The sequence below is a fragment of the Pecten maximus genome, chromosome 14 (genome assembly GCF_902652985.1).
Source record: "Pecten maximus chromosome 14, xPecMax1.1, whole genome shotgun sequence".
Classification (NCBI taxonomy): domain Eukaryota; kingdom Metazoa; phylum Mollusca; class Bivalvia; order Pectinida; family Pectinidae; genus Pecten; species Pecten maximus.
The window spans coordinates 19,904,388-19,928,138 of NC_047028.1; the positions used below are offsets into that span (position 1 = coordinate 19,904,388).

Here is a 23,751-nt window from a genome sequence, read left to right on the forward strand (position 1 = left end):
CACCTTAAATGATCATGTCTGTTCACGGGGCGATAAACCAAACAAGCAAATAAACAAACAGCTAGATTACATCGTGACAACTAAGCTTCGATAATTAGTTCGATATTTATCTTTGTTCATTGTCCTAATGATACAAATTTAGGATAATTCAGTGCCAAAACATGGATTGGCTGGATTTTTTTACCGTTAATTAGGTATAATGCTTTACCCAATTGTGATAATTGGAATAATACAAACAAAATTAATGCGTTCTGTGGTTGATACGTGAAATTAATGTTTTCTTGTTTTTGATCTCTTTCAGTGTATCTCAGTGTTCTTTGTAGATATACACTAGGCCTACGTCTAATGTATTACCTAGTGGCCACAAACAATGCTGATTCTGGGTACTTAAGTTACATAATGGCATTAGTCATGTTACCGGCAACAATCGCAAAAACTTTGAAATAGATAATTGATACAGATTACATTTTGCTGAGTAAAACATGACACATTACATCACTTGATTTATTAAAACACCAATAGAGAGGAGTAAAATAGGCCCGATCTCGCCTACCTAGACAGCTCCTTTTCTTTTCTTTTCTTTTTTTGTTTTTTGTTTTTTCTTGTTTTTCTCTCTGCTTTTGTGATACAAATTACATTTAACTAAGAAAAATATGACACTTTACATTACTTTGTTTATCAAATCATCAATGGAAAATAGAGGTAACATGTCTTATCAATGCCGCCTGTGAAGCTCATTTTGTTTCCTTTTTATCATTTTTTCCTCTCTTGTTTGCCTTGGCTACAAAACTTAAGTGATTGAAAACAATGGATATCAGGATTGACAGACGAGCAGCAACAAGACTGTTTAATTTGATAGAAAAAAAAACACAATAAAAACATTGAAACATAGCAACAAAGCGAAGCAGGATAATTGAAAACAGATCGAAACAATAAACAATCAAAACACTGAAAACATAGAGACAAACCGAAGCAGGATCATCGAAAACAGATCGAAACAATAAACAATCAAAACACTGGAAACATAGAGACAAACCGAAGCAGGATCATTGAAAACAGATCGAAACAATAAACAATCAAAACACTGGAAACATAGAGACAAACCGAAGCAGGATCATTGAAAACGGATCGAAATAAGCCAAAATCAAAACACTGAAAACATAGTGACAAACCGTCACAGAAACTGAGAAAAAAGGTTGAAACAGGCAAAAGGAAGAAATATGACTTCAGAAAACAGAGAATGAACTGTAACAGCAAGTATAAATAGTGGCCAGGATCGCTGTCTAACATCCCCGCTCTCCTAATTCCTTCTTATTCTTACTAAGCCCCAAACACCTAATAAAGATAACGTTAGAGAAATCGGAAAATTTATCCGACTTATCCAAACAATATTCAGTCTACAAGCAGAATTGAAGGGGGCATAGCTGGCATGAAAATAGGCAGCTCTAAATAATACGAAAACTGACGTTGTCATGAAAATATAAAGATAGACAAACACACGGACGGATCACCTGATTCCTTTGTTATTGGAGATATAATCACCCATGCTGTCAAAAACATGTACTGTGAAAGTAGATGACAACATACTTGAACCTGCAAGAAAGTTAACAGTTCAATAACTTCGAATGTTAAGATATCTTTTCACCACTTATTGGCCAGCACAGTTTCCTTTCAAATCTACGAAGGAAAGTATTAATGGTCAGAAGGATTCACCTTCGTTTTGGTATAATGTTTAATTTTATTTTGGCAGTAAGAGATATAAAATGCAGGTCATGGATCCCTAGATGTTATAACAGACGTCAACATATTAATTGCAAAAAAATGTCAAAACCTGGAAGCTTACACGATCCTGTGGTAATGGATGAATATATAGCGTGACAATTCAATTAGGAATAATGTTGGAACACAAACCAATAAATTGATACCCGTATACAATTACTCGTGCGGCACGGGACTGTCACTTACGTTGTCAACATGTCGGGTTTTGTTAATCTGGCAGTAAGGTGTGTCGTGCGCTCTATCTGAGGTGTTTCCTCAGCTGTGTCTATTACGCAGATATCAGCCCACCAGAGTAATTCTGAAGAGGTCCCCTACAATATTTGATACATTTCTGGCATTCGACTTGTGATTCCGGACATTTTACAACCTAGCTAATTTAGATGTTTTGCATGAGAACCCCGTCATTTTGGACTAGGCAATAAAAGTTTACTTACGGGCAATATACAGTAAAAACTTGTCTAGTACGACCATCTAAACGATATACAATGGTTCCCTCATGTAGGGTCACCGCTAATCTACCAATATGCAACAGCACCTTGCCAAAAGGGGCCATCGTCAATATGCATATAGACCCTTCAAAAGTTCTAACGCTAATTTAGACAGATCATTTTTCAAATAAGACCGTAACCGATCTAAACATATACAACAGAACCCTGTCAAATAGGTTCATCGTCAATCTAAACAATATGGTAGCCAATTAATCAATATTAGTTGTAGAATTCATGTGTACACTTATACCATTTCTAATATATATATATATATATATGATAGGTTATCAAAATTGGTTGTTTATGTTATTTTTTATGTCTCATCGAACTAATACGATTTCTCTAGAGCACAAATCTTTCAGCGAAAGAATGTAGAGCACCAGGCTTTACAAAGACACATTTTCATATTAAAGTTATATTTTCTCTAAATTTTCACTTTAAAAAGATTAACTTATTATACCAGTTTATGTAACTTTTGGTATTAAGAGACATCTTTTTGGTTGGAGGGTACATAATTATCGCACCAAACTGACTCCATGTCTTGACCTTAACACCTGTGTATATTGTGAATAAAATCGACTTAATATATATAGTGTCGATAACACAATATAAACTTGATATAGTCTAGGATCAGGGTCTGAGTTCGTGAAGGTCACAGATTCGCTCGGATATTTGTAACAAATATGCTAATGGCAATGCCCTAGATTTTCGAGGCTTACATAGAATTTAATTCTATCTCTTTGAATAGGTTTTTAATTTTGAATTCGAAATTATCCCCACCTCAGCTGTAATCATGACGGTATATCCGGGAATGATCGATTTAAATTCCCATGTACAAAAAAGGTCACGATTATAACACCTGTCAATGCTATGCGATACAAACCAATGATAATCAGCCACAACGTTATGTAATATATGATTTCGAGGTCTAAGTTCTGGTACAAATTATCACAGTGAGAGAGTGTTAAAGGCGGTGAGGCAGTAATGTTAATCTGTATTAGTGAAAGCGTCCACGGTTTACAAATGATCAGATCAACAAAGCAATCCTACACAAGTTAACAAATCAGTGGACTTTTTTTATAGAAAGTGTTCGTGTGAAGTTTGTCGTGTATTCTGTCTTAAATAGTGAAAAGAACATCATCCTTTGTTACAAATTTTCAATACCCAAACCTTTATGTCAATATCGTATTATATTAAATGATCTCCTGGTACGTCTGTCATATCTCCCACACTTGTTAAAATTTGTGACATGCTTTATAATTGTAGCATTCCCTTTCTTTACATCAACAAAGGTCCTGTTTTTGTAGACACAATTGTAAATGTAATGCTGAGCTCTTGTCGAGTCGCTATAGGACCCTTAGTTCTTATATGTTATGCATCTAAATACACTATGTATTATTTTGTGTAAAAATGAAAACGGCTTATTATATATTCGTGTTCGTATCTAAATTCCCAATATACCTGCGTCATGCCAGCGTATTAAATAATGACTAAACCGAATTATTTTATATCAAATATATTGTATGTTATCTTCGTCGTTCCGTCATACCTGAGTTCTAAATTTACTGAGGTATCCAACGCCTCTTAAAGTGTTGTATGAAATCTATCATTTGAATATTTTTTATTGATTTACTGATCATGCAATATTAATATATAAAAAGTTTGTTTTCTATACAAGCAGAAATAGAAAACTTGTGCACAAAACAAACTTAAATATCATTCATACCAAACTGATGAATCGTATTCCTAATGTAATATCAAATTGACTAAACGTCACAGAAATGACCAACGTCAAGAATTCGTCATTAACAGTTCAGAGAATTTTAAGTGTAATTAGATTCACCAGTTCTTACCAATCAAAAATCAGCTTGAGATTATTGTCAAGCTTCTCAGAGGATAGTTTTAATCGGTTTGAATATATATGTACATGTATACATTTGATAGCAAATATGTTATTTGTCTGACAATAGGTTGAAATTGCAGACACTTTACTGCTTTGTGGCTGTGTTATCACTCAAGTGTGGTGTGCTGAAAGATTATAATGTCATATGTTAATCCAATCCCTGTCTCTTCCCAGGAGTATGATATTTCGGTTCTTCAGTTCAATGTTCCTAAACATCAAATAGAAAGTCAAACATTTGTGTAAAAGTGCAGCTTAGAGTATATAGCGGATCAAATTAATGAAAAAACAAACATGAAAGTTAACTTTCTGCAGTTCAGAAATTGTCCCTGGTTTGTCATTTTCCTGATAAGATCAAAACAGATATGGTTTGGAAAATAGCACAGCAGGTCTGTTTACGTAAATTGTAAATACACTAAAAGTACTGAGAGTAAAACGATAACTATTATTAAAATTTGCGTCACTTTCTGTAACTATAGATATTTAGAAGTGGGCGTTTGACAATCACTACCTCCTGTTAATACAGGTAAGTGTCACGTGTTGTATTACATCATATCGGGGATGTTTACAACAACTAACTGACGAATTCAGCTTATTCCCAGGTTAGATATTATCTTACATATATGAGTCATACTTTTAATGCTTTGTAATCACATATTCGCACATCATCCAATGTTTTTGTGGAGTTTGGTTTCAGTGTTAAAAGGATATTTTCCCGTAGGGTTACACATAATTTACCCCAGTCATGAGCACGTTTACAGTGATAAATAGAGGACTACACAAAACTGCGTCATACAGTTGTCTCATCGTCCTAGGACTCGTCTGTGAAATTCGTGCAAAGGAGTGAACATCCAGAATGTCATAAGAAAATAATATTTTGCGGTCTTTATTGTTCAAGTATAGAGTGCAAATGCGACAAACTGTATGCACCAAATCTTTTACATTTGGCAATTGCATATCTTTTAAACATTTGCCCATTACCAGTATTGCTTGTGAACTGACATGAGGTTGCTGTGATTCTACGTCAACAATTCATAAGTAAAGTATGTAAAACACATCTAGATATAGAACGTGAACCAACCCTGCGAGCGCCGAGTTATACTGCTGGATGACAACCGAAAAAGCATGTGTTTATTCATCAAATGCAAAAAATAAATAAATAAATAAATAAATTCGCTACCAATTCACGGTGGTTTTTCACGTTTAATCGATATCTTTATTTATTTTTTATTTTTTGCCTTTTTTTTGTCTTGCATATTAACGTTCAATTTTTAAGTCCTAGAGGATGTTGTGGTGTTTCCCAATCATTTTCTGTGTCTTCGTGGCAGCAACCAGTACGTCTGATCGACTTTGGGCTTCTGAAGCGTATCATTGATCGCCAGTCCGCCATTCTTTAAACAAACAGTTTGCGCATGCGTGTATGACATATTTTCCGAGTCTCATTTACATATAGAGTGGAGCATCGCATTATGGATTCTCCATACTCAGTGGGTAGTTTCACGATTTAAATTGCAATTACGAAAAAACTACGGCATGACTCCTCACATTACACTTGTATATCATCATTTTGGTGTATATTATATCGTTAAAGATAGTGTTGTAATTTTGTCATAAATAATATGTTGTGGAAACGTAGAGAGGTTTAAATTAATTAACCATGATTTCATGAAAAAAAAAAACGGAAAACAATTTGTTTTCGTTAAATGCTTATTTACTATAGAACTGCTAGTATGATCAAAATTTAATATGTGGTAGGTATCTAGCAGTTCTGATGGAATTTCTTGTAGACAAAACGTTAAGCTTAGGTATCTGCTTCAGTCAAAGGTCAGTGTTACTCAGTTTTAACAAATTGGTTATGGTCTTTGAGTAACATCCCTACAATGCACTTGGGTGAAGTTACATTTGTATTCATGCTACTGATCAATACATTGTAGTTTGTAACATATACACCCTCTCCGTACATTACTGGAGTCGTCTTGTGGAAATGAGGTCCATATCAATTTATCGGACGATTTACTGGCGTCAATTCGCCGAGATGTTCTATAGATGGTTTTGAATATTGCGATCAGCTATAGAGAGCTTTATTCCCCATAGTGAACGCTGACATCACGGGTAAAATGGTGTAGTTATCCGCTGGGCCAGTTAAGTGTGAATCATTCAAGTAATTGCGGCCATGCTATGCCTCATGAAAAGATTATTGGTCCACAGAACATGATAACCAATACGTATTTTGAATCACGAACGACGTCTGCCCATCTGTTTCTCTATACTTATCAAGCATCATATATAAGAGACACAGTTCTGTTAGTGATTTTTGTAGTCCAGTGATGTATATAGATACAGGGGAGGAGGATTTCCTATTAACTTTGTTGTACAAACTACCTGATTATGGTAGTTTTAAATTAACAAAACGTTTTTCTACTTTTTTAAACCGCATATGATCAGAGAAAACTGCAACAAATTGCAAGCTAACAATTCTTTAAATAAATATATTGTTATAATATTGTGAACCAAGGTAATGATGAATTGTTGACTTTAAGATGTTTTTAAAGATTTTTCATGTTTCTACATATGCATGAAAAAAGGCTTATAGGAAGTTATAACAAACGATGATTTATAACGTTGTAAACTGACAATACTTTTAGTATTTCCATTCTGTCTATAATTCATGAAGGAAAGGTTAAAAGGATTAGTACAAGTACAAACGAACGATGTTTTTAATAGCATATTTATCTATATGCCCTATATTTTCTCTATATTTCATGAAAGAAGGGTTAAAAGGGTTAGGACAAATAACAAACGAACGATGATTCTTTATAGGCTCAGTTTGTCAATATAATGGTTACACCGATAATGATACTGAAAATGTCTTCGTTTTGATATATGGAGGAATTTTGTGATTATTTCTGCAGACAGATGACAACCGGTTAGCTGGTTAACTATTAATATATACCTAAGCTTCCTTGTAAGTATATAATGATGGTTATAGTGTAGAAATTTGGTCTATAACATTATACCAGTCCTGCCTTGTCTCGCGCTGTAACCCACTGTGTCTAATTATCCCACCTGTAGAAGACGTCAAATCCAATTAAGAACTCCTGAACACCTGTATTAAGGGATCAACAGTACAGACATTAGGTTTGTACCGTATGACCTAGTCCCTTTCACCTGGATAAAACAACATAGAACATTTTCATTTTCGAAGTGCACTTTAACAACAATAGTTGTTAATGACGAAGCAGCCATTTATCCGACATGATAGCTAATTCTCGGCCAAGGTGTAAAAGTAATGATATTATGTAATGTGTCTCGGGGTATTGACTTTAGTCATCAGCTTTAGCCGATGTACTGACCAGAATTAATTAATAATCCGCCCATTCCTACACTAATGAATGCTCTAAAGATAGCCCCATGTATCATGATTCCTCAGACTTACGTTGGGCTAAATTCCAGAGATAATGTATATTTATCTTGTGTGTGTGTGAATAAAGCAAGCTACAGTTGGTATGAAAGGTCCATCCATGCATAAAATGTAGAATGGTTCATTATAGTAAAATACTGACATTTGAAAATTTGGAAATTTGGATTTTTACATATTTTCATTAGAACTCGTCCAACCGTTGCTAAATTATCTATTATGACAAAATAAAGTAGCCCTATTCTACCGACGTTAAAGTACATCTTGTGTCAATTTTAGGTCGATTGAATACAGTTTTGACGACAATTGTTTTTTTTTACAATTCTGATAATTGTCCTCAAATTGTTGGTATCCATAGTTATAAAGCACTCGTGCCATTTCGCAAGTTACTTAAAAACGGATATACATCGACTCTATGACGCACGTTTGATGCACAGTGATTATTTACGTGACTGTGCTCTCAGCTAAATCATCTACTTTCGTCGACGTTTGTTGATAGAATTTTAGGAGTAGGACACGGGGTCTTTGGTGACACAAAACAGGACATGGGGTCTTAGTTGATACGGTAAAGATATAAGGGTCTTTGGTGATACGGGACAGGGCATGAGGGTCTTTGTTAATACGCAATAGGACATGGGTCTTTTTGATACGGAATGGGACTTGTAGGTCTTTTGGGTCTTTGTTTATACGGAGTAGGATTTGTAGGTCTTTGTTTATACGTGGTAGGACATGGGGTCTTTGTTTATATGGAGTAGGACTTGTAGGTCTTTGCTTATATGGGATAGGACAGGGGGTCTTTGTTTATACGAGGTAGGAATGGTGGTCTTTGTTAATACAGGTTAGGAATTCGTGTCTTTGTTAATAGTAGGTAGGACTTGTGGGTCTTTGTTTATACGGGGTAGCGTGGGGTCTTTGTTGATATGGGGTAGGACATGGGGTCTTTGTTAATATTGGGTAGGACATCGGATCTTTGTTAATAGTGGGTAGGACTTATGGGTCTTTGTTAATACGGGGTAGGACATGGGGCCTTTCTAATACGGGGTAGGATATTAAAGCTGCAATTGGAACGGTGTAACATAAGGGTTCTGGTTGTTACAGTAAGGGTATGGGGGTATCGTTAGATACGGTAACGAAATGTGGAAGTTGGTGTTACGGGTTAAGAAATGGGGGACCTGCTTGATAATGTAATTAAACGACATGAAAGGAATGTTATTATGAACTTTGATTATCAATTATTACGTACGAGCTCGTATATGTACAGCCAATATAAATTGAAATCAAACAGACACCTTTTTATAAGGGTATCTGCCAGTTACAAAGTCGATATTTGACAGGTTAAATACCGTGAAGATTTTAACTGATGTTTACATCTCAAAAATATATAACATGGTTATATTGCTTTCGGAATTAATTCTGGAGAAAAAACATATGATGATTTTGTGTTAATGTTACCGTTTCTTATCAAAATTACACTTTTATTCTGTCTGACAGGAACTGGAATTACTGACATTATTTGTAGTTAACTTCTGATAAGCAGGAGATGAATTCTATAGCCACACACCTAGATTTCCTGTTCCAAAATTAAAGTACAAAATGTGCCATCTGGAAAGGCATTATGTACAATTTCTATTTGCATTTAGATAGTATGTGACAATAGGTATTTTAAATATTGAAACATATCTGATATTTCCACGACATAATCTCTATTTTGTATTACTTTAAAGTGCTTCCATATTATTTTCAAAATCGCTGGTTTGATATTACCGATATTCGTGTCAGCACGGTATCTTTACATGTTGACAGGTAATCACGTATCCTTATTCGTGTCATAAAAAAGTCAGGATGAAATTACCAAACCCACTCAAGTTAGAACATCATTAAGGTTCACGCTTTTTGGCTTTTTTTTAAACCATAGCCAGATTTTAGTGTCTATGAATATAATAAAGGACATTCTTTCATATCATTGTAAGAATAGTTTCATTAAAGATAACAACACGCTGAATGAAAACATAAGGAACTAATATGTAGATGCATTCAGAAAAAGCAGAAATATAAAGTCAAACCGTCACATTCCGACATTTTCATTTGAAATTATTGGATTTGTGTCGCAGGTCAAACTCGTGTATCGACACATGCAAGACAAATCATTATCGTGGTTTGAAACAATAGATTATCTATGGTAGAACAAATCAGTAATCATAATTCAAAATCGACGAAACGCGGTTTAAACACAATGTTTACACGAAAAGCCTTGAACTCGTGGGGAATAGAACCAGGTGCTCCAGAATGGTTAGCGTTATGTGTTATAAGCGTCAATCACATACGAAGTAGTGTCGTATCATTATCATCAACCAGTATAATTCAGATTTATGTGAAAGGAATTGCACAGAAATCAACATTTACTTATTTCGATGTATACAACAGTCATGATTAATCCTTCATGCTAATAAAGATTAAATATAAAAACAGAATTGCTTGGTTTTCGGTCACATTGACATAGCAAATTATGAAGATATCAGTTGGGAAAATCGATCTTGCAGATTACGCTGTGTTCATGTCAACACAACGCGGTACCACTACTAAGGAAAAGTCGTCTATATGGAAAACAGTGCTAACAGAATTTCGTCTGCAGCAGCCAATTATGATGAGATAAAATAAGAAACCGAAAGCGCTGTCACTATCAGGACAATAACCTGGCTACTTACCCTAAGCTTAAGAATTGTCCTGCTTTATTCGTACTCAAGATTATCTCCCCACGGTGTTAAACCTAGATCTGACTTATCCAAAAGACTACAATTATAAACCTAGATTTTATTCGTGCTGGTTTTTAGAGAGTGTGGTCATCGATCAGGGCCTTGTGATATGGTGCTATCGGTGTGAGTAGGGGAGAGGCATAGGGAGGGATAGAGGTATGTTATTCTGTGTTCATAAGAGAGTGGTGGTCAGCTGTATATAGGTAAACTGCATTACAGTTTTATTTCTTTAAGGATAGCGGTGCGGTTATGAAGAGAGTAACGGTGGTATTTTATCTGGTGTGGAAGTTGATAGTCCGGAAGTATTTCGATGTAGATTAATATTTTCACAGGAACAGTTTCTTAATCCGTCGAGAACAGGGGAAATACCATAGGTTTTAGGATAATGGTGTTCAGAGGGTCAGTATCGTTACGCACACTGGAGTTTGAAGATGTGATTATGACTTGAGGTCTCGGCGTTTTGAATGTAATGTAAATCTCAAACTGCAATTAAACTATACGTAAAACACAAATGATATTACGTCATCATGTGTCATATCAACTCATCGAATCAGTGGCTCCGTTACAAACTCAAGGCAAAGCATCTTTATTTCAACATTCCTGAAACTATATACGTAATACTGCTATGTATACATACTTTACATTCAGTTCATATTCAAATGTTTATTGCACAACTCTAATTACTTAGCAATGCATAATACAAACATGCATAGCGGTTAAGCAATATATATATAGATAATAGAGTATTAGATTATACTGGTTACAAGTCCACTCTCCTCGGTATTATTTGTGGAGAGACATTTTCAACAAAATATATTTGCTTTCTTTCTTGCGGTAATGTTTAACGCACTCTTGTGAACATAGACAGCAAAACACACTAAAGGCTATTGTTGTGGCATATGAATTGTGAGAGAGACAATCATTTTTTTAATTATTTTTATTTCTTATGCACATGAAAATATCAACAGACTATTAAGTACAAGTAAAGCCTCCTTTTGTCAACTATTGCCACTTCTAACATCATTGCTTCAACACGTTAGTATTTACATAGAGCATGTTGGTCAATTACTTGACGCCATATATTTAAAAGTATCGATTTATGATTGAAAGAGAAACATTCAGTAATGGGGTGTGTGATATTTTAGGTGCTTGGTTAGCATCAGAGATAGTTTAAAAGAGGTTTTGTAAATATGCAAAGTTTAGTACATATCCGTTTATCCTTTTTGCCATGCGTAAGGAGTAAACATGAGGTTATATATGTATGTATCCACCATTTTCCTAATTGCCATCTTATTTTCTCTTGATAGGAAAAGTTGTCATAAGAAGTTTACTTTCTAATCTTAAGTAAAACAAATCTTAAACACGAATACTTTTAGTAGCCATTAGATTAATGTGTAGGACAGCTAATTGATATTTGTTAGGATTTGGTGACAAGGCCAATTAACAGTATTTGTCAGACTTATAACTTTATCTTAACAGTGCCGATACTTTTTGTTAAGATAACCATGCTTTTAATTTCAGACACGAGATATAAGATTCGGATGCTCAGCGCCTAGCACGTTTACCTACCCGTTGGGGCAATTGTCTACCTAAGTGGTCAAAGGTTTATACATATGCACGATATCAGCTTTTCACGAATTGGATACAATACGAAATAATATTGAGGTAAAATTTGTAGGAACATATTGCGTTATGACAAGATAATGTAATCTTGCTTGTAACAAGCATTTTGGTGCATATGAAATCCGCTCATATTTCAAAAAAGTGACGTCGTGTGTAACGTCCTTCTTGGCTGATGCAGTGAATATTTTCACATGGACTATGTACGATAGATTAAATTATAAGGATTAACTTAAATCATTACACAAAAAAAACTTCTTATGGCTCCATAACATAAGAAATAACAAACACGTGTATTATACGGAGCACCAAGTAAAGTATTAAAGCTAACGGCAGATAAAGCTTATTCCTATAATGCCTAAAAGACATGTAGTTTTGAATTAAAAACAACAATAAGTTTTATCAAATTAGAGATTGATTGTGTTTCACAACAAGGAATACTGATAAGAATGAATGGCACTTACCGATTTGGAGAAACCTTGTGACGTCACCATCAACACCACAATACTGACTATCAGATGGCGCAACGTGATTTTGCTGTCCATAGTGTTAGCAATCCAACGAAAGGAAAAGATGCTAACGGTTCCAGAATGCACTATGACGTTTCCCTGATTATATATATATCCCTGAAATCACGTGTTACGAGTATATCCCAGACAACATGTACATAAATAGTACATATCGTAATTAGGAAGGCTGCATGTTATGGTATTGTGACCTGTCAATCACTGGCTCATGGGGAGCATGATGCTTGTACTTCGTTGTCCAATCTGAAATAAGCAAACACTAGCTGATGTAATATGTTAACTGAATCCAGGCAATCAGTAGGTCCCTCCCTCTCAGATCGTGATGTCATGCGTCTGATATACTGTGTTTGGCTTCGTGGACTGATGTTTGTGGTATTGAATGACAAAAACAAAAATCATATGGCTGATCACTCCATTGTCTTTAGTTTGAATCTCCTAATGCTTCATCATGATTTCATACATAATCAAGTCTAAGTTCTACCTACCTATATGAGGAGCTATTCCCTGTAAAAGACATATAAGATAAATATGGCATCCAATAACAAATTATAAAACTGGATGGTGAAGCTTTTCTTATATACATGATATTACCTCCCCTCAGATTACGTGGTGAATGTATGCTTCAGCGAACGATACAATATTAACCTGTATGCTGTAGTATTCGATAGCGCAATACGAGGTTATTAAATTCTCCTCTCGCTTTAACATAGATGGAACAAACAGAATAATTCATGGGAATCTGGTTCACCAGCGAACATGCCTCTTACCACTCGCTGATTAGTACTCAAATATAGATACCATGATGTAATGCATCTGTTAAAAGAGCTCTGCCAGAATAGCGTGACGATCTTCTAAACAGCTAAATATAATCATATTCTTTTTGTTGTAAATAATTCCTCTAGTCGTATACCCGTTTCCTTTTATGAAGGAAGGTGTAATAATCTCACCACATATACTAGTTAATATGTTTCTTATCAATTGTATCTTAATTATACCTGACCAGCTATCTCTAGCATTTCATGGAGATGTTGTTGGAATGTCAATACACATACCCATTACATTGATTCAAACCGTTGCTTGTCTAATGCCCTCAATGTGAACTCCGATAACAGACCAGCTATTATTCATGATTTACCATGCATCTAATGATAAAACCCAGCTGATTGACATCCCCGAACTACGATGGATATATTTCAAATAACATTTCCTACACACTGTTTAAACCTGCCTGTGATATATACTATCAGAAATCAAATGTTTCTTTTGGATGTTAAAATCACATTTGAAATATATTGTAATCTTGAGGAGTATTTAATGTATTTCCAGGTTTAAATGTATCATTTGATAGGTGATAGTTTATGGTGTTCAATGAAAATAAATCATAAGTCTATATATACATGAAATAAAACTGCCTGATATATTTTTTGTGAAGTACAAAGAAGAATCATTGATCCATAACCAACATGAGTTATGGGAATGTACTTGTATATACATATCCTTTGCTTGAGTCTGAAACAAATGTAACGTTTTCATTTCCCCAAAAAGTTGAATAAATGAAATCAATGATTATTGATCAGCAGGCTGGTGCCTAAATAAGAATAAAGCTAATTTGATTTTCAAATACCCAAACATCAGTATATGATGATATTCCAAAATTAAAAAAAAAAAAATAATAAGATTTTGACCAATACCATGTATGTCAGGCTTTAATTAATTATCAGGGTCCAGTTGTTCAAATGTGATAAGTCTAAACAGCAATCTTAATATCCCGATAAAAATCATTTCTGGTAAAACTGACTTGACGTTTTTTTTCGGAAATATGAAATTTGTCAGTCTCTCCTTGCTTGTCATTTAAGGAATACACACACTCCGGTTTTGAAGTCACTAATCAAGTGATTGAGCTCATTACCTTTGGAACAAACGAGTCCGGAATACAAGAAGTTCAATGAAATTTGTTACAAAAATTAAAATTATAACAACCAATATTGATATTCACTCTTGTCTGAGACTTGATAAGATAGGAGATCGTTTCTGTACTTACCATGTGCGTGCTTTTTCCGTATCTATATCCCCTGTCTCACATCGATGAACCTTCATTATAGACCTACCATCGGCTTCTTAGCTCATATCTGATTACTGTTATTTTTTTTCTGAAAGCAAAAAATCAAATGATATTCAACAAAGTATCCTATATAACACATAAAAAGCTAATAACAATGCTGCATTATTGTCCGCAGGTAATTTTATGACATACACATGTATATATATAGATGTGGGGCATTACTGCCTGTGCATTTTGACCTATATAGGTATTATACACTAGCAGTCCGTCAGGTGGATACAGTGGGTATATCGAGAACAGGTGAATCGATCAATTTTCTGTTAGAAAATACATATATGCTATTGTAGACTTGGTATACTAGCATTGTTAGATCGTAAGATCAGAAAACAACAAGGATATTCTGTCCTTTAGGTCTACCGAATGTTATCAATCAGGTGGCATACGAGGTATATAAAAAATCTGAGTTAAAAATTGGAGCATGATATTAAGCGTGACCACAAAAACTAAACTGTTTTAAAACTGTTGTTATAATATTTTGTTTAACGTGGAAAAGAAAGATTAATATATAGATAGCTGGCTTAAAACGCATAACTGAATGCACAACAAACTACCTAGGTACATCACCGTACAAACGCTCTTAGCACCCAATGTCACAATGTATCTACTCATAATATATCTAATACTCGACCACAGGAGTTTAATTGTTACATAAAAACAATTAGAAAATATACATTATTTAAGAAGGTTGAACCATGTATAAATGTCGCTTTACGAAATGAGATTCCTGTTCAAACGACTAAGACTCGTGTACAAAACAATGACAAGTCTTTGTTTACAGAGCCAGTTCATGTCTAAAGCTCTGTATTGATACCTTTTAATTTAGCAGAATTTATTTAAAGAAATGTATCGGGGACATCACCGTATCCGCACGTATATTATGAAATCAATTTGATATTTTCAAAATGTTTATTTTGCTAATTTTGACACTCTTGACCTATGTCGTCCGATCAAATGAAATGATTTTGTCAATTCTGTATAAAATGTTTTAATATTTACTTAACTTCTGTTCTTAAGGGTGCTATTCACTATTCAAATGTTTAAACGTTTGTTAGTACATTAATACAGCCGATATTATGCGTTTGTTTACAGTGCACTTACAGAGGGCGGAAGGTCTGTAGAAATACCTTGACAGTAACGGCTATAGCCACAAAATGACAAATGCTTGACATTAAACATGTGTATCAGAGTGCACTGTTTCCATGGGAGTCACTATCTATAAAAATAAAAATGTGTAATAAAATTGATATGAAACATAAGTGGATTTATTTCCTTGATGTTAAATTGTCTCCATTCTCGACAACCTTAACAAATTACCACTTCAAAGATAGGACGTAATTTAGGAAAAGATGAACAAATTAAACTATGTGAAATGAAATATGACAAAATCATTTTACCACAGGGTCAATGTCAGAACATCAAAACAGCATTACAAAATAAATTACAATGTAGCACGGAGACACTACTGATTGCATCAGCACACCGCATGTTTTATTGTATATGGACTGGTGTAACGTTGTACACCGCATGTGTCTGTTTTCTTCTTAATAACCTGATGTTACTGCTGTGTCAATATCATTACTCTATACTGTGTATAGTTGTTTATGGCAGTTTCGGCAATAGCAATGCTCACTTTAAAATTGCCTTCCTTTTGGTTATCATATCCTAATTGAAAATCATTTTACCTGTACTTCTCTAAAAATATTAAGGACATATATTTTTGTTACAATCTTTCACCTTGGACTAGAATTATAAATTTTCTTCATATCACATAATCGATATTTTAATGATTGAATCCCATTCAAGGGCTCTCTGATATCGCAGCATAGGCGTTAAGTAGATAGTTATATCAATTGAAGACAGCGTTTAGGACACCGGTGTTATCATTGCATAACCTTGCACTATTCAAAGTGAGTCTATATTGTACATAATGTACCTTAGTACAAACGTTTTCACACTGGCCTTGTCGTACTAATGGGAAAACGTGTCATACTATTGAATGTATCGCAAATACAAATCTGTATTAAAATGATATGCAGCTAATTACTTGGTCATAATCTAGTAACATATATACTGCTACAAAATAATGTGAGATAAAATGCCTTCCATTTATAGTGCTAGTATTTAAATTGTAATCTTCATTAAGTCATTAAGGTCACTTTCAGCGTATCATGATAAGATTATATGAAAGATAATAGTTAATTTTATATGCAATTTATGTAGTTGTATATTATAACATATGTTTTTGACCAAAGTGTTTCAGCAAACAATTCACAAACGTGATAAATGGAATATATGATAAAGTTATCGCGGCGTTGATCTTCGTTTTGTCTTATAACTCATAAAACTGAAGAAGTATGCATTACGAGTCCCAAGTACAACCCCACTTATATAAAAAATATATCAAATGAGTAACAGAAGTTATTTAATTGTGATCAATAACTATTGTCCATGAATAAAAGCGTTGACTTCAATGTCTTATCTCAACTATCTAGCATAAAATAACGTAAACGCTCTCAGCGAACAGGTTAACTGACGGTGCTGACCAGGTGACGTCACCATATAAATCTAGAATTAATGACGTCATGATAATTGGGGATTTCTACGTAATACAAACACCAAGATCTACTAATTCTGTTACATCTATGGATGGAAACAACATTTTGAATATTGACATGTCTTCTTCTTCTTCTTCTTCTTCTTCTTCTTCTTCTTCATTTAAATAATTTCATGAGGATTTGAAATGATGGAAGACACCGTTTGTTGGTGTGTTTGTTTGTTTGCTAGATTTATCGCCCCAAGGTCATTTTGATTCGGGGTCTCCTTGTAGTAGACACTCCTCATTCTGAGGTAGACCCAGTGCAGAGCACAGAGACGGAGACTTATAACGTCCAGTACAGGGGTCATCTCAAAATGTTCTTTTGGCACCGTATTACATAAAGTGACCATACACCTGGGTCCAACTACAGGTATATATTACAGGTAACATACTATCGAGTGACCTATCGGTAAACGACATTTAGACTTCTGGAAAAGTTGTTGTTGCCTAACTGCATGTCAACTATTGCAGATTTATACCACGTTGAAGTGCCCCAGAGACTACCTGTGACGCAATAAATTATCATCTTACGGATATGCATGTGCATTTTTCCAACTGTTTGAATTCAAGCGGGTTTTATTGAATATTTGAATTTGTTTTTCATGTCGACATTGCAATTTGTGTAAGTAAAAAAAACTACAAGATTCGCGTAGATTTCAACGCCATTTTCGTACCATAGACGGGTCCTAACTATATCTCAATATCTAAGGGCACCACTAGCATCAACTTTGTTGATTTTCCCTGGATAATTAGCTATTCATAAATGACATACCTAGCCTAACTAGTTTTCGATTCGTCAATTTTTTGATAACTAGCCCAAAACTTTTGGATGAAAATATTTTACTTTGCGTTGACAATGTTAAACTGTTATCAGTGACTCGTAACATATTCAAAATCAATTTTAAAAGCGCTTGACCGGCTTTCTCTTCTCGGAAGATAAAAAGTGTATACTACCCTTGAAATATATTTACATGTATATGGACTTTGGGTTGGGAATTCGTGACGATTTTACATTTTAAAAATATACAATAATATAAGTTTTATCGGTTTAAAATTATTTATGATTGTTTTTACGATAGAATCTCCTGTCCGAAAATATACAACATAATTGATTAAGGGAAAATTCTTCCTGCTATGTTTTATCCACAGGGACTCGATACGAATTCTCAACCCAAGTCCATACACGCATTGTATGATATACAGCTAATACATGTGTTCATGGACCGTTGGTTAAGAAATCGTTCCAAGTCCCTGTGATTTAGGCATGGAGGTGAGCACATGCAGGAACGGAATGGGATTCAGAGATAACCCCTTGTTTTACTGGTCTCGTTGTCCGTCTCCACGCTTCTTGCTAAGTCTACCTCCAAATGAGAAATATCTATTAGTTGGTGTCTACCTCAATGAGCAACATAAGGGAGGCCCGTCTCATGCCATCCAAAGCAGTAAGGGTAAAGTGTATTGCCCATGGACACACCAGGACAGCACAGACCTGCCCGTTTCTCAGCTTCCCGAGAAACACAAACCGACACGAGTAGGGAGCGTCGAACCACACTCGAATCCTCACCTGATATTACGTGGCCGGCGCTCTATCCGACTGGGCTATCGCAGTCCCTTGGCAGACACAGCTACGTTTTATTATCCTAATAATTATGTATGTAACAAACCAATATTGAATTATATTTGTCTTTAAGTATATTGTTCAAAGTTTTAAAGGGAAAATGACATGTTTAAAGATGTGCAATATATGCATGGGAAATTTTAACGTCAAATTCATTCTATCCAAATGCATGAACGAAGGTCATGTATGATGCATGCACAATACAAACACGCGTTACATGAAATATATGCATTTATAAGTTATTGTTCATGCTTCAAAATCAATATGTTGTGCAAACAAACATACCTTTTAGTAAATATCAAGGTTGAGATTCTGGTGATACAGCATATTTGTTTTGCATATTAAGCTAATATTAAAGCTTTCATATTTACAAGCAAATAATTAATGTAAACAGTTCAAAAAGTATCATTTCATAGTACGTTAGTGTCCATTATTCCAGAACAATAACATGTGTTGTGGTTTTGTTGATATCTGTCACGTTGTTCCAATTTTGCCGGTATATAATTAATCTGAGCGCATCTGATTAATGCATGAATAAATTACCCTTACTGTCGTACAATATACATATAGGTATGCAAGCCTTATTCCAGTCAGGTGCGACTACAACACGCCGGCATTGTTTGCCAGCAGAATTACCTGTACACTCAATACGAATTGTGTCATATTGAAACAATTATTGAGACCATAGCTTTTTAGTGTACCGAGGGTACGTCATTTATATTTGATTGTTTGGGTAAGGGGTGTTTTGGTTACAGTGACGTCAGTATAAACGGGTACCTGCCGGTGTAATGTACCAACGTTTACGGGTAGAAACGTAAGAATATTGGATGTCGCAATTAAACTTTTGTATTTTTGATGTCAATATGTACATATCGTGATCGCTTGTTATCAGAAGTATCCGGTTAGGGCTAGGAACTTGAGAGTTTAGACAACATATGAACAGCACAAAAATAAAAATCCCAAAAAGAAATCTTTTTTAAAAACTTATTATACTTATCTTATAATCAACCACTTTTATTAATGTAAAATAAATATATCAACGAAAAATGAAGCAAAAAAAGAAATTGTTGTATATATCTTAAAGACTGGAATAGGTTAACTATCAATAAGTGAAATTAAAGCATATATAGCACGTAGAGATGTAAGGGATATAGAAAGTGTACAGAGGGGCGAAGGATTTTATTTCAGAACCGAGACTGTTTAAGGTTTTGTCGGGTTTTGTAATATTTAACCTCCTATCACAAGCTATGGTACATTAAGACGGTTTTCCGAGATACATGCGTGTGGTGATTGTGTTTTGGAAGATTGCTGTATGTTCATGTTTGTTCTTTTTCGATATCGTAGAAATGAGGTAGAATTTATAGTGCTTTCTCACTGAAGACACCCAGCAGGACACCTCACCCGGTCACATTATTCTGACAACGCGTGATTCCGTAGTTCTACTCAAAGAATGGTGAGCGCTAAACAGGAGTAGAAACTACAGTTGTTCAGAAATGAGAGAAAAGATATATATCAAATCTAGTTGCTTCTAACGAATCATTCAATGGGACAGAAGATACAGTTCATACACCCTACCTGTACAGGGTAAGGGAGCAGGTACAGTTCATACACCCTACCTGTAGAGGGTAAGTGACCAGGTACAGTACATACGCCCTAGCTGTATAGGGTAAGGGACCAGGTACAGTCCATACACACTACCTGTACAGGGTAAGGGACCAGGTACAGTTCATACGCCCTACTTGTACAGGGTAAGTGACCAGGTACAGGTCATACGCCCTACCTGTACAGGGTAAGGGAGCAGGTACAGTCCATACGCCCTACCTGTACAGGGTAAGGAAACAAGTACATTTCATACACCCTACCTGTACAGAGTAATGGACCAGGTAGAGTTCATACGCCCTACACGTACAGGGTAAGAGAGCAAGTAAAGTTCAAACGCCCTACCTGTAGAGGGTAAGGGACCAGGTACAGTTCATACACCCTACCTGTAGAGGGTAAGGGACTAGGTACAGTTCATACGCCCTACCTGTAGAAGGTAAGGGACCAGGTACAGTTCATACGCCCTACCTGTACAGGGTAAGGGACCAGTTACAGTCCATACACCCTACCTGTACAGGGTAAGAGAGTAGGTATAGGTGATACGCCCTACCTGTACAGGGTAAGGGAGCAGGTACATTTTATACGCCCAACCTGTACAGGGATAAGGGACCAGGTACAGTTCATACGCCCTACCTGTACAGGGCAAGGGACCAGGTACAGTTCATACGCCCAACCTGTACAGGGTAAGGGAGCAGGTACAGTTTATACGCCCAACCTGTATAGGGTAAGGGAGAAGGTACAGTTTATACGCCCTACCTGTAGAGGGTAAGGGACCAGTTACAGTCCATACACCCTACCTGTAGAGGGTAAGGGAGCAGGTACAGTTTCATACGCCCAACCTGTATAGGATAAGGGAGCAGGTACAGTTCATACGCCCTACCTGTAGAGGGTAAGGGGGCAGTACCTGTAGAGGGTAAGGGACCAGGTACAGTTCATACGCCCTACCTGTACAGGGTAAGGGAGCAGGTACAGTTCATACGCCCAACCTGTAGAGGGTAAGGGAGCAGGTACAGTTCATACGCCCTATCTGTACAGGGTAAGGGAGCAGGTACAGTTTATACGTCCGATTCTGTCAAATATTAAAGTTGACCCTCATATTTGCTTAAAATGTATTATGAATAAAAAATAAGAATTAAAAAAACACCTATTTCTTTGTTGTTTTAAACATACATTTAAAGAATAAAATACTTTTGATTTTGGGAATTTTTTATGAAACATAGTTCTGTTCAGTTATCTTTAACGATGTGCTGTGTTATATTATTCAAAATCGAATCATGCATCCATATATATATATGGATGGCTTTTACATGCGTTGAGAATTAGAACACATATCGAATGCTAACATTCCTTGACTTCGATACACATACTTAGTTAAAGGATATGTACAGACTTGTGTGCTTTTACGGCAGCTACGCGTTTGTTGTTGAATTAATTGGGTAGGGCTAATTAGTAAAGAATAGTTGGGGAATTAATAGCATTAGAGATTAGGAAACTTTTGATGCTAAATCTATCATGCAGAGAAACCTTTCCTTTTTACTTATCCGCTTTGTCCTGTCATATATATGCATTATAAAAATAATTAGTAGTTGATGTGGAATCGAATTATGCTTATTGCAGTTTGATACCATTCAAGTGTCGAAGAACAGATAGTGGAGCTGTTCATTATAATAACATAACTGTAGTAGTTTATACCAGGACACTGAGGTTACGATACAATTTAATAAAAATATACATTAAAATCAAATAGCATGCCGCTATCTTTTATAGCTTAACATACATGTACATTTAACAACTTAAGATTGTTTAAGATACGAAAAGGAACAAAAGTATTCTCCACACGTGGAATGATTAATCTGCCTGGAATTTCCCATCTCTGACACATATACACGAGTTATATCAGTGATGCTTAAAACAATCGAATGACCTCGGTCGAACCATCAAACAGGAAACAGGAAGTATGTACTTAACGAGATCGCACAAGTTAATGTTTAATTTTTAGTCGCCACAAGCTTAGATACGTACATATATTATACTTGTTTTATTGGCAGTGTACGTCCTTACAACAACCACGGTTATACAAAGACAGTCAATTAATTAATTTGGCTTCAGAGAACATGTCTCAAAGCAGGAAAATGTGCATTTTGTACAGTAAAATAAAAATACTGCTTTATATGCGTTACTCGAATACAAACAGATTTATCTAGTTTATATATAGGCGGTAATATTAAAGGCACAACACACCTTAGTCACAATAGGCAGACGTTTTCATTAAATTGTTTTCGTTCGAGAGCGTTTGACAACGTCCGATAAAGACAGGTGTCTGATGAAAATTGTCAGTGTGTGAAATAACAGACACCTGAGGTCATACATAGTCAACCTGAGTCTTAATGAGGTTTACTGGATCAGTGATGTTTATTATGCATCACTGCGCTCTACACTATGTTGTGTTATCCCAGGCTTTAGTATGTATAAGATACATTCAAGTCGGTTGACAGGTGATGTCATTTTACATGTAATTTGAATAGTTTTACATTTTGGTGTAACATCACTTCTCTCCAAGTAACATCTATTTACAATGGTTAATACAATATTAATATTAGGATGCATTTACATGCTACCTGGTTCCTTATTTAACAGAGAGAGAGAAAAATCAAAAATTAATAGTGATGACCATTTTGACACATCAGGTTAATTCACATAAAAAATAGTTAAAAATATGATAACAACTAAATGCCTTAATACTCCTAAGAAAATAATGTTTAAAGTCAATATACCGGTATATTGAAAATGGCATCGATGAAATCATGTGTTCAAACTCATTATCATAAGTTTTATACTAACGAAGAAAACTTACATTTTGAGTGTCTGGTTAGGCTCCTCTTGTTACACGATAGTCCGTTGGTAACCTGAGTGACAACTGGATGTAAATGCGCTCGCATGATTGTAACTTTTACCAACACCTATCTAGCGATGAGCTTATACAGTGAAACGATAACAAGAGAGAAAATGCTTTGTAAGACATTTTACGGAAACCTGTTTGGGAAAGCCATCACCTTACCTCGCCTGCTGATCTTCTCTGTGTAGAAAGCATATGAGTTATATCATTTTGCTTGTGACCTCGTCGAATCCAGCAACAAGGAAAAGCTTTTATTAATGAAAATGTTATACTTTTTATCAAGACTTTAAATACACCGGGAAGAGTAAACCACCATATGACATCACGTTTATTTATTAATGTAAAGGCTTTTTTGCATGTTATTTGTTTTATTTTAAGGTTCATAGACAGTTATTGTTTTGACCAGACAGGCAGAGCTGTATGTATTACAGTTGT

At 35.2% G+C, this 23,751-nt stretch overlaps 1 protein-coding gene across 2 annotated transcripts in view; it reads right to left on the reverse strand.

The window, feature by feature from the left end:
* LOC117342081 (A disintegrin and metalloproteinase with thrombospondin motifs 18-like) overlaps positions 1-23,359 on the reverse strand; it is a 56,039-nt gene extending 32,680 nt beyond the window's left edge. The window contains exons 1-3 of one of the 2 annotated variants that reach the window (XM_033904064.1): positions 23,275-23,359; positions 14,527-14,635; positions 12,423-12,728 (exon numbers count right to left, since the gene is read on the reverse strand). In XM_033904064.1, coding sequence (XP_033759955.1) covers positions 12,423-12,503 — 81 coding nt within the window. In that variant the 5' untranslated portion in view covers positions 12,504-12,728; positions 14,527-14,635; positions 23,275-23,359. The remainder of the gene's footprint in view (positions 1-12,422; positions 12,729-14,526; positions 14,636-23,274) is intronic. The other variant, XM_033904063.1, reaches the window with a different exon arrangement.
* Between the last annotated feature and the right edge of the window lie 392 nt (positions 23,360-23,751).